The sequence below is a fragment of the Callorhinus ursinus genome, unplaced genomic scaffold, assembly GCF_003265705.2.
Source record: "Callorhinus ursinus isolate GAN/ISIS: 27379988/994484 unplaced genomic scaffold, GSC_fseal_2.0 scaffold14, whole genome shotgun sequence".
Lineage (NCBI taxonomy): Eukaryota > Metazoa > Chordata > Mammalia > Carnivora > Otariidae > Callorhinus > Callorhinus ursinus.
The window spans coordinates 19923621-19936474 of NW_027397076.1; the positions used below are offsets into that span (position 1 = coordinate 19923621).

Here is a 12854-nt window from a genome sequence, read left to right on the forward strand (position 1 = left end):
TAAAAATGGTTAAGATGGTAAATCATGTTAAGTGTATGTTAATCACAATTCAAAATGAAAAAAATGCATTTCAGAAAAGATTTCCTGATACCAGGAATATGTCTAATTTGCATTCATTCAACTGTTCTGTTTCTCTTGCTGAAATTAAGAGGTAAAACGAAATCAAAGATTATTTCTCTCTTCTCAATACATTTTTTTTTCCTTAACTGACAATTTCTATTTTAGTTTCTAACTCTTAAAGTGCATTAAATTGAAATAAATTAGAGATACTGACAATAGTAATAAAAACTATGGAGTCAGCACTGGAATCGGTGAAATAAGAGCAAGTTTTAGGTTCAAACATAGGTTCTATTACCAGTTCAGCCATTCATTAATTATATGGTCTTGGACAAATTATTTAAGTTCTCTGAGGCTCAGTTTCCTTATGTGTGAAATGGAGAGGCTTACTATACAAATTAGAGATAACATGATAAGCATTTACCATACGGCCTGCCTTGAATGAGTATTAAGCAAATGTTAATTACCTTCCTTTCCTCCCCCGAGAAAGATACAATGATAATAATAAGTAAGTATAACAACTGGGACTTTATCATTTTGCTCTTATACTTAGGTTGCCAAGGGTTTATGAAGGGTAAATGCCCTACTTCAGATATATATAGTTTGTAAAGTGATCAAATAATATGTAGTGTAATTTTACCTTTGTAGGTAGTAATATAGCAACATGTTCCATCCACTTTTTCTGTTGGAAGTGCACTGTATATATCTGCATCTAATGCCTTGTGACTTAGAGTTTCAGTTGCCAAAACTTTAAATGGCTTAAAAAAGAGAGAAAGAAAATTGGTTTAAAATAAACAGCGTCTACGCCTTCACACATACTCTCACCTGGAATGTTCTTAATTTCACTATTTCTAAAGTACAATCTTCTGCTTACCCTTCAAGACAATTAAAAAATATTTCTTCCATCAAGTTCTCATGAGTTACCCCCTCCCTTCTATGCTATCACAGCAATACCTGTTTTCCCACACTTATTTTTAATTAGTACGTTTCTTTAGCCACCAGGAGCTGACATCAGGAACCTCGTCCTCGGCAGCACTGTCTCTGCAGCAGTGTGTTCAATCATTTACTTGACAATTACTTGCTAAATGCTTTCTATGGGTTAATCCTTGTCCTTAACAACAGGAAGTTAGAGATTTACAAAAAAGTACTGTCTTTGGTGGAATTTTCATTTTAATGAGCAAGACAATAGTAACAAAATAATACATACATACAATGTTAAGTATAATAAATGTTACGGAGAAAAACAAATGGGGAGTCTTTCAAATTTAGCAGTACTAAACTGCATAATGTATGGTTCTATTTATGGTTCTTCTACTGTCAGGAAGAGAAGCCAAGACCATCAAGAACGGGAGAAAAGAGTTTCTATAATTCCTACAATTTTTTATCTGTAATTTATGTTTATTTCTGAGAAAGACATATGCCACCGTTTTATAGTGTGAATTATCTGAAGTAACACTCATCTTAAATAATGTGAAAAACACTGCACAATACTGGTGTGTACAGGTTTAAAACTAATAAATGAAAGTACTGTTTCTGGGTTTTCTGAATCAGGTAGACTTAGGAAATTAGCAGCATTCTGTTACTGATTGGGTACTTTCAAGATAAAATAATGACGGGATTTATCACTAACTTCTGCAGTTAGTATCAGAGGATATCAGTTTAACCTGTGGTGGTAAGGCCTGGCCTAATAGCAACGTTGGTGTGGATTCAAATTTACCAAAAATCCTAGGGAGGAGATTACTCTGCCCGTGGAGATTTTTTTTTTTTAATTTTGTTTATTTATTTGAGAGAGGGAGAGGGAGCGAGAGGGCGGGGTGAGGGGCACAGGGAGAAGCAGACTCCCCACCAAGCAGGGAGCCCGATACAGGGATACAGGGATAGAGGGCTCCTTCTCGGGACTCTGGGATCATGACCTGAGCGGAAGGCAGACGCTTAACCAAATGAGCCACCCAGGCGACCCCTCGGCCCCATGGAGCTCTAGATGAGCTCCAAATATTCCTTCTATAAGAATCAACTTTCTACCACTCTACTATCAACATGTTCAAAAGACAATGTAAGATACCAAGGGTACACAAAGTTCTCCTTCTCATTAAAGACTTTAAACTACTTGGAAAAAGAAGACATTTGTGTTAAAAAGTAACAGTGAATATCAACTGAGCGGTCCTCCAATTTCCCGACAAAGGAGATCATAGGATAACTAAGATGCTCAAAAATTTCATGGAGAAGGTCTGATTTGAAAAAATCAAAAATTGTGAAAGTAATCCAGGCAGAGCTGCACAGTCCAGGCAAAAATAAAGACAGCACTATGCCTGCTAGGTTCACAGAATGAAAGACTTTGTTCAAACAGAGACTTTAAGTAGGCAACTCCGTCACAAACACACATGGCATTTTCCGCTGCACTGAGCCCAGGCCCCTCATGGTGGGTCCAACAGGCACTTCAAGAGTAGACTGGGCCTGGTTAATGGGAAGCCTTGACTTATAGTTAAGGATCTGAATACTATGCTATAAATAATACTGTAAGCAAATCCTAACTGCAGAGGGATCTGAGCAGGGGCTTATTTTTCCTGGTGGAGGGTACTTTTACCAACTACCCACTCCCACCGACATACAAAGTTGAGAATCACAGCTAAAGTGAACCACTATTTGGGATGTCAATATTTCATATTAGGTTTGTTATGGCTATAAAAAATAAAAGCGTGGCAACTACTGCTACAGACAGTTAGTAGTTAACTGTGGGGTTTTGACCCAGAAAGAACATGAGGATGATCATTCTGGGTGGCAGGAAAGAACAATCAGGCAGTGCAGTAAGCAGCACATAAACTCTTAAGAACTATAACAGCGGTGGCACTAGAAATGTTATGTTACAAGTAAAATGTGTCAATATGAGGGGCGCCTGGGTGACTCAGTACGCTGAATGACCCTGGTTTTGGCTTAGGACATGATCTCATAGCTCCGGCTCAGTGAGGAGTCTGCTTGAAGATTCTCTCCCTCTGCCCCTTCCCCTGCATGTGCTCTCTCTCTCTCTCTCTCTAAAATAAGTAAATCTTAAAAATAAATAAATAAGCATAAATTTTTTTAAAAGTAAAAAGGGTCAAGGTGAATGCAAAATTGGCATGAAAGTACTCCAGTGTTCATTCTTTAATTCAACAAATATTTATCCAGTGCTATTACACTTCAGGTCCTAGAAACTGGGATGTAACAGGACAGTCTCCACCTTAAAGGTCTTTTAGTCTAGAAACCAAGGACACCGCCAATGCAAATGACGTAAGGCGGGTGGGGGTCTATGCCAAATACACATGAAGAATTTTGTACCATGAGTTGGAAGCAACGAATACCTGGGGATTTTGTTATCAAGGCCTTTGCTACACATGAAAGAATTACCCTGATATAGGTGACTAATCATTCACCAGTGTTTACCAAAGTCCCTCTATGCCTAAAACCTGGTGCTGGGAGAAACACCAGAGGCGGGAACAACAAAATTAGCATCAAGTAGGTAAAAGGCAGTAGAAAAAGGGGCTATTAAGATGTAGGTTTTCAATCTCAATTTCCATGCGACAACAAGTTCGAATCGCCTCATCAGAAAAATTCTCTCGAGGATTCCCTCCCTTGCAACTAAGGAGGTACAAGAACCTGGAGCTCAGGGAGCAAGAGCCCCCTACCCTAGACCCCCCCAACGAAACCCACAAAAAGCTCCCGGCCTGCAGGGCGGCTCTAACGAGCCCCGAAGCCCTGCGTGGCCGCTCCCCCGACGCCGCATTCCTCGGTACCTGATGCTCCCTTTTGGTGGAGGGCTCCTCTTTCACCTCCGTCACAAACACACACGGCATTTTCCGCTGCACCGAACCTAAGCGCCTCATGATGGGCCCAACAGGCAGTGCGAATGCAGAGCACGCCTCCAAACAGAGCCCGGGCCAGGCAAGCGTCCCCAGCAGTCACGAACACTTCCCGCTCAGGCGAAGCGGCAGCGCCCCCACGTCCCCCAACACCAAGCGTGGGGCGGGACGCACGCGCAGAAGCCGCCTCCTGACCGCGGCGCCTTCTGGGAGTTGTAGTATGGGAGCCGAGGTACACACACACACACACACACACACACACACCCCGTCCCCAGCCCCGCCCACCCGCCCGCCGTTTGCGCTCCCGCGAGCGTTAGTCCGGGTTGTGATGACCGTGAAACAAGAGATCCGTTTTGTGGTTTTTTTTTTTAAGATTTTATTTATTTATTTGAGATAGAGAATGAGAGAGAAAGAGAGTGAGCATGAGATGGGGGGAGGGTCAGAGGGAGAAGCAGACTCCCCGCTGAGCAGGGAGTCCGATGCGGGACTGAATCCCGGGACTCCGGGATCATGACCTGAGCCGAAGGCAGTCGCTTAACCAACTGAGCCCCCCAGGCGCCCCAAGAGACCCGTTTTTGAGTTGTGTGTGCTTAACCACACTTAGTAACCGATGGTATTTATGAAAATTAAAGAATACCAAGTTACAAATATCAGATGCTGATTTAACACCACTCTGGTGAAAGTTAATTGCCTGTCTCTTTAATAAATTCCTGTAAAAGTTTAGAAATATTCGAAGACCTCTCAAAGCCTAATGGAAACAGATTTCCCAAGAAGAGTGCTAGAAAAAGCTACAATTAAAACACCTGGGAACCCCCAACACAGACAATAGTAATACCGTTTGGATTACACCTCATTGTGCCTCATAATATGGTCAAAATTGGTTCTGATGTTTTCCTGCGTGCAAAATTTAGCCTTAGACTAATCCAAAACCGGATTTCAATCTTAATTTTTTTTCATAGGAATCTCATTTATCTTAAATATGAGTTCCAACAGAGTCCAAATGGCTTGAGTTGTTGGGAGTCAACTGCAGAGCTAGTCAATCAACAGCTTTATTTGACTTGTTGCTTAAAAGAATATTGGAGGGTAAGTGATAAGACGGTCAATGATTAAATAAAATATTAAATATTTAGTAATAGTAGCCTTCCTATCTTATTGAGGCTAGTAGTCTTCAGCAGGGGAGTTATGATACTGCCATTTTTATGTGCTTAGACAAGGTCCAGGTCTCATTTCTATAACTGTGTTACCTGCAGGTACCATAGAGTCCAGTGTTTTCCTGACTTATCCCTTAGAAAAGGTATTTATACAGAAGAGGGTTTCCAAAGAATAAATATTCTTTTAAAAATGCACTGTTTTTTGATTGCTGGATTCAGAGAGGAGAAAGAAGAGATTTGCCATTTAATTTACTTTCTGTTCTGCTATCTTCTTCTCCTAGGACAAACACAAAAAGGCAAAAAAAAAAAAAAAACACTTTTTTTTTTTTTTTAAGAGGGACGGGGGAATGGTACACCTGATGCTAGCTGTGAGCTATGGGGACCAGACACTTAGTATTTTATAGTCAAGCACCAGTGATTTCCTGTTCCTCCAGAGGAATCCCAACAAGCAGTGTGTTTCATGGGTCTCAAGGGAACAACAAATAACCCTCACAACTATCAACTGCCATTTCCCAAACTGCCACAGAACCTTCTAGGTCCAACATTCTGTCATTTCTGAGAAGGGATCATCTTCTAAAACATTCTACTTGCTGTTTGAATAGTAGTAGAAGGCTAACCATTCCTCAGGAAGCACTCCATTTCCAGTGGTTTGATTTCCTCAGTGCCTGGAGCAAAGCCTTTGACTGAAACAAAGGAGTCCAAGTCAGGGGAGAGCCACACGTCTAATTCACAGTTACAAATAGGGCTCCTATTCTAATGGATAGCAGCCAGCAGCTTTGCCAGATACTCATAAACCTGAAGAGCCCGCAAGGAATTACTATTGGCCCCTGTACTTAAAGTGGTATAATTGGATTACAAATTGGAAGAAATACTTGCTTCTCTGACTGATGTGTTAGTATTCTAGCATGCATCAAAGATGGAAGACACTCAGTGTGAGTCTACATTGGCCAACCCAAAATACTTACAGAATTCTCAGGCCTACTCCTAGCTGTGGAGGCAAATTTCCCATTGCTCTTCCTTATACGGAGTAAAAATCCTCATGCATATGGTCACAGCTTTTCCTGAAAGACCAGAATGAATTTCACAACAGGAAAGATGTGAATAAGAAAAGGGGAGGGGGGGTGGAGGAAAGAAAAAGAAATGAAAATAGAGCTTTGTTTTAAAAAATGAGAGAGAAAGAAGAAATTGAGGCTCCAGGCATTCTAAAGACTACCAAAATGTACAAATCTATTTACTGGTCTTTGCAAAGACAAAAAAAAAAAAATCCCCACTTTTGGTTTGACCTGTTTTTGCTGTGTCTAATGGAATGTAATTGTTCCCAACATACTCCAAAAGGTAAAAACATTTTTTCATCCTTTCCCCGATGTAAAACAGGGATTCTCACAATGGCTTTAATCATGATGTTACATGTAATCATGCAATAATGGTGTTTGGTAACAGTATTTGGAAATAATCCATGCAGTCAAAAGCTCATAGGCAGAGAGGGAGTTTATCTGGAGGCAAAGACCACTTAAAGATATTTCTTAGAGGTTTTTCTCAGTAACTTTTGTGCTTAAAATGAGTACTTTATTGTTCTAGAGTTAGCAGTTATGGCAAAACAGAAGGCAAGATGTTAAGTTTTTATATATATATACATATATATACATCTTTGCTAATATTTTGTATATATACATATATATGTACATATATATACATCTTTGCTAATATTTTCAAGGTTTAGCCAAATTTTTATTCTCTACTTCTTCACTTACTTTTAATACTGCCTATTTCTATTTTTTCTCTTATTTACAGTTATAGGCAAACAACTCTTTTCTAAATTTTAATTCCTTATTTTATTTCTTAGATTTTTACCTTAAAGTATTCAGAAAATTCATACCAATTAGCCTGTTTTACTTAACTAAAGTGAGAATTCCTATGCCTTTATGAAGAAAGACTTCAGTAACTGCTGATTGAAATGTCTCATTCTGGGAATCAGAGTACTTCACTTTGTCTTCAACAAATTCTCAAAATTTATAGACACTCTGGACCTGCTATAGGAAGAAGCTATTCCTCCTTTTATGATGGATGAAAAATGAATACAGCTACAAGATGAATAAATAGTCCAATTATATTCAGGTACCTATTAAAATAACACAATCTGATTTTTTTTTCCCAATTCAATGGATAGTAGTGAGTATATATTTACATAATTATATTATCTTGGAGTATAGATAGTATATTTACCTATTAAAAATTTTTAGTTTTGTTTCCAAACCATATATAGAAATGACAGTTTAGAAAACAGCTTTTTACTTGTGAAATACATAATACTTTTTCATTATGATATTATGAACTGGCTTATGTCCCAAAGTCAATCAGAACATTAAAGATAAAACGTTTTATTTTTACTAGCCTATTTGGTTAATATACTAGAATTGAGGAAGAGAAATACTATACAGAATTCACGAAGGTAGGCTAACCTACAGTTACGTGTGAGGTCATTTATGATGAGCAAACAATGGATTAGGTAACAATGAGGAAAATTCTGGAAGTTTGAGTTTGTGTGCTTACTAGCAACCACTTTGAACATTTCTGCAAAGCTAGAGAAGGTATCTTCTAATTTAAATTTCTTTAAGAATTATCTATTGTGTAATATACTGTCAACAGGAGGTCAGTTTTAAAGGAATATTACTGATAGCCTGAAAGACTGTGGAAAAGAAATTCTTTTTCCCCCTTACACACTGATAGTTCTTATATTTGCACTCCTGCAATTCTTATATTAAAAAAACATTGGATTAGCAGCAAGAGAGTTGAAAATGGCAGAAGTTGGGAATGACTGCTATTTCTTTTTTAATTCCACATGCATAAAGGTAAATATTGTACAATTTACGGTACTTCACATGCTTAAGCTTTTTAGTAGAATGAAGGAAGATATGGCAATAATTTGTATTGCTGAGTCAAAATTTACTATTTTCCTGAAAAATACTTTACATATTTAAAATCTGAAGTAAAAGCTTATCATGTATTTTTGACATATTGAATTTCTCTGAGGAAATTAAAATTATGATATAGTTTCAAACATATTGAAACGTTATCTGATACATCGTATTGTTACAGTTAATGTGATTCCAAACATGTTAATTCAAACAGTTAAATTCAGCTTACTATCAAACTTAGTTTAATAAATCTAATTGATTCCCTATTTGAAATTCATTAACCCAGTTACTGAATTTTCCTGCCAACAGTCTAACAGCGAATATTTGATAACATGGGAAAAGGAAAAGAAGTATTATAAACAAATTAGCCAAATATGAATCCAAGTTTATAAGGCTAAAAGATATTAAAGATATAAATATATTAAATAAATAATAAAGAGATTAAAGAGATAGGATTAATGGATCTCAATGAAACCAAATAAATGTAGAAATTTGGAGCTTCATGTTCATACCTGAATGAAAGACACCATGTGTCTGATTTAAAGTGTTTTATCTCTGCTAGGAAACCTGAATGGAGTCAACCTCTTTGATCATAAGAATTTGATCCACTTTTTTTTTAATTCAGTTAGCTAACTTATAGTACATCATTAGTTTCAGATGTAGTGTTCAATAATTTATCAGTTTCCTATAACACCCAGTACTCACTTATTTGCCTGTCCCCTTATGATTAAACCTAGAGATGATACATAATAATAGAATTTATATTCTGTGTGTGCAGAGAGTTTTGTCTGTTTCACCGCTGTATCCCCAAGTACCTAGCACCGTGACCAATGGGTGGTAAATTCTCAATAAATAATTAAATGAATACATAACAATAGCAATAGCAACCACGATACCTTCCTCATATAATTTTTACAATCTGTGGAGGGGGGCATTTTATTCCCTTTTTACAGATGAGAACACTGAAGCACAGACAGGGTGAGGAAATGTATTAACTTTGTAACTATGGACAAATAATGGAACCAGAAGTTCAAATACTGGTTTATCTAGCCCTGTCCACTATCTTGTACTACAAGATCCACAGATCCACTTTTAAAAGGGGGACATTGTGAAGACAGGAGTAAGAAAGTGAGAAAAAATAAGAAAAAAACATGGAACATGTGTCAAAAGACAGAACTTCATGGAATGTTTTTATTGAATGTCACGCACCTCTCTGTCAGAAAGACAACGGCCTACAGTTTTTCTAAGTGTGGGCCTATGTGTAAAAGACATAGAATTAAAAAAAGTACTAGCAGTCCATTAAAATAATCCACATCTGCTTTTGTTGGTATATGTATATGTGTATTGGCACAGTTGTTTATCTTGTAGACCAGGGGTATAAAGGATATACATTTAATGTAGCATAATGTGCTAATTACTTAAAATTCCACAATAATATAAAGTTTAAGCTCCATTCACTCTCCCTGTAAAAACACACTTAACAGTATCTCCAACAGACTAAGAAAACATTATCTAATAAAGATTGATTAATAGAGATCATCTCCACCATTTGAATGTGGCTTGTGATTCTTAAATAAAACAAAACAAAACAAAAAACTATCTTTTTCCAGAAAGCTAAATTAAATTGTTTCATCATCGGATTGCGATCAAGAATATCGGTGGTATCATATATTTATTCTTAGTGAATCATATGGATTAACTGATAACAAAAAGTAGCATTTTATCAGTGATTTGTGGCATGTTGTACTAGATTATATTGTCAGTCTCTCACTAAAATGAAACAAACTTGCTAAAATTTAGACTTATAAACTTATTTTGTAGTATTTTTTGTGATTCTAATTTGATCTAGTCATATTTTCCTTAATTAATTAGCAACTTACTGTTGTTGAACACTAACGCTAGTACATTGAATTTTCCATACTGTTTACTTTTTACTTGCAGGGTTCCCAGTGCCGATTCCGACACTGTGAAGAGGCCCTTGGCAGTGACACTGTGTGCTCATTATGGAGAGAGGGAAAATGTTTAGATCCACTTTGCAGATTTAGACACATGGAAATGCAGGTAGAATTACTCACCATCATCATGTTTGTTAAAAAAAAAAAGCGTCTCCCTTCAATAAGACTGAACTATGTACTCTTTTTTTTCTTATGTTATGTTAATCACCATACATTACATCATTAGTTTTTGATGTAGTGTTCCATGATTCATTGTTTGTGCATAACACCCAGTGCTCCATGCAGTACGTGCCCTCCTTAATTCCCCCACCCCTCTCCCCTCTAGAACTATGTACTCTTACAACACAATAGAGAAAAAAAATGATTCTTTCTTCCACTACTTAATTTTATGCATTTTACATGCTGTTCAACTTAAATTCTTATAAAAAATGGTGGCATATGTTTTAGAAATATCTATTGTATCTTTTAAATAGCAGAGTTTAGAAATACTGAAACTCAGGAGACCCACATGATCCTAAATCAGTAATTGGGATAGTTTTGTCACATTGCATTGTGCTGTAGCACATTGTATTTATTTTGAACATGGTATCTGATCATTACATTTCCCTCACCTCCTTTGTCTAGCAAAACTGCAGCATTTCATGCTTCTGGGAAACTCAACCTCTTGGTTGTGTGAAGATCAGTTGTATCTTTTATCACAGCAAACCTCGCAATATCAATGGATTATTTTTGCCACCAAGTAGCAGTAAGTATATATTTTAAATAACATGGACATACCATATTATAATGTGGTTTTGGAGTAGCAGCATAGAGTGATACATTGAATAAAGCAGGACAAAATGAGTATGGTTTAATAGCCAATGGATGATTTGGGATGATTCTATCAAGAATCATGAGAAAAAGCTTAGAATGAGCCATCAAGTAGCTAACAAGATGAAGTGAACAAAGAGCAAGTTACACTCTCTCTGTGCATATCTAAAGTGGACTTTATTCATCTAAATGTCAAACGGCTACTGACCTCACTAGGTAGAAGGAAATTGTGTCTCAGCAAAGCATCATACAACTGGAGCCAAGCTTAGAGGTCATGCCTCACTGTTGCTCCCTGTGAATGTGCAGAAACCTATCTAATAGGTGGGGAGAGCAAGGGCATGCTCTAAGCTGCACACTTCAGCTTCTGGAAGAGCAGCTATATATGCGGTTCTTTCTAAGCTTCAACTTGGAGAAAATACAATCCCATTGCTGCAAAAGCTGTGGCACAATTCAGTCTTCCTAGATGATACTGAGACTCTACTTTGTGGTGAACCTCAGTGTAGCTTCTGGAAAGGAGATACAGAGGACACCATACCCTAAATCAGTGAGTGGTGAGAAACTTGCTTAAGAAGTTGGGACTGTCAGGTTTTCCTGGTGCTGTAGCTATACCACTTTCTGCTATGGCCTTCATATTTTTCATAATGGACTCATTCTAGAAATGAGCTTACAGGATATCAATCCTTTGGGATCTGAAAAATTGGCTTCAGATAATCCTTTGGCAAATGGTAAAAATTAGGTCCCCTTGTTAGGTTCTTCTGGAAAACTCTGACCTCATGGCATTCATCATATATTCAATACCTTAATCAATGATTCTCCTCCTCACTGGACTGTAAACATCATGAGGATGGAGCTCATAACTAGTTTCCTTACCAATGCTCTCCGCAGTGTCTAGAGCATAGAGGCTCAGTAAAATTGGATGAATGGATAGATGGATGGGGGATGGATAGGTGACTGCTGAAACTACTGGGGACCCACTGTAGTGAAAGTGATTGCACCTACTAACTGATCAACTTGGCTTCATTGGTTTACATAGAGTGTAATTTTATTTTACCAGGAACGTTGTACTAAATTCCTTATATCTTGTTAATAGTTTGCTTCTTAATGGTCTATGATAAAATTAACTATCTTTCAAACTAGTTCATTCAGGACTAGAGGAAAACAGACTGCACCTCTGTGCCAAAAAAGGGTAGAATGTCTGTATAACTGACAATTGTTGGGACCCCCATTGTTATACCACCCTGGGCTAAGTTCTGTAGGGATATATTTTATTACTCTAATTTTTAGACATAGAATCTGGTGGTCAAAGATTACTTCTGGCTTTTCTGGAAGTCTTAACTTCTTGAACAGGTATCAAGGCTGAGCCTGACTCTTGGAGTAAGGTTTCCTCTCGATAGGGTCAAGACTAGACCCAAGCACTGGGACCAAACCCTAGGCATTGTACCTCCATTGTAAGAGAGATAAGTGGGTTTCACAGGCTGCTAATACCCTGCTTTCTCATATCTCCTTTCCTCCATCTATAGGGCATAAGAGGGAGACCCATATACCCATCCCACCCTCCCACACACCTCCCATCATGTCCACTTACCTGATTTGAATTCACCAGGACTAATTTCATTCCACCCTTTATCTATTTATCTCAGTTTGTGTTTGAATGATAAAAACACTCCTGTGTGTTTCTCATGGGTTCTCACACTACTACCATACAACAGTTCAGACATCAGATGGGAGGATTTTTTCCCACATCAATGATTTTTTTCCAAGCAACATTCTATAACATCACCTGGGTGTCCTACACTTCAGTTCTAACAGTACCAGGAGTTAGCACAGACCCCATGGACTAAGGGCTCCAAAAGATTCCCCCTGCCACTACGTCAGATGTCAATCAAAGGTCTCCAGGCTACTCAAACTTCCGTCTAACTTGGCTACAAATTGGAGGTTCCCATGATCTCCCTCCTCTGATTCTATCATTTCCCTGAACTCAGGGAAACAGTTATTTACATTTACCAGTTTATTATATAAGATATCATAAAGGATACAGATGAACAGCTAGATGTAGAGGTACATAAAGCAAGGTCTGGAAGGATCCAGAGCACAGGAGCTTCTGTTGTGGGGTTGGGGTGTGCTATCTTTCCA

General features: G+C 37.8%; 2 protein-coding genes across 15 annotated transcripts in view; one reads left to right on the forward strand and one right to left on the reverse strand.

Moving 5' to 3' along the window:
* The window catches only part of RLIG1 (RNA 5'-phosphate and 3'-OH ligase 1), a 32704-nt gene extending 28755 nt beyond the window's left edge, over positions 1–3949 (reverse strand). For all 5 annotated transcript variants that reach the window (XM_073900558.1, XM_025881243.2, XM_025881241.2 and 2 more), the window contains exons 1-2: positions 3825–3949; positions 698–815 (exon numbers count right to left, since the gene is read on the reverse strand). In XM_073900558.1, coding sequence (XP_073756659.1) covers positions 698–815; positions 3825–3914 — 208 coding nt within the window. In that variant the 5' untranslated portion in view covers positions 3915–3949. The remainder of the gene's footprint in view (positions 1–697; positions 816–3824) is intronic.
* Positions 3913–12854, forward strand: part of CUNH12orf50 (chromosome unknown C12orf50 homolog) — a 37689-nt gene continuing 28747 nt past the window's right edge. For 3 of the 10 annotated variants that reach the window (XM_073900548.1, XM_073900549.1, XM_073900551.1), the window contains exons 1-3: positions 3913–4122; positions 9898–10017; positions 10536–10656. In XM_073900548.1, the coding sequence (XP_073756649.1) occupies positions 3913–4122; positions 9898–10017; positions 10536–10656 (451 nt within the window). Of the gene's footprint in view, positions 4123–4849; positions 4974–6522; positions 6646–7057; positions 7157–7547; positions 7630–9895; positions 10018–10535; positions 10657–12854 lie in introns of those variants that run through there. The other 7 variants (XM_025881237.2, XM_073900552.1, XM_073900554.1 and 4 more) reach the window with 7 other exon arrangements.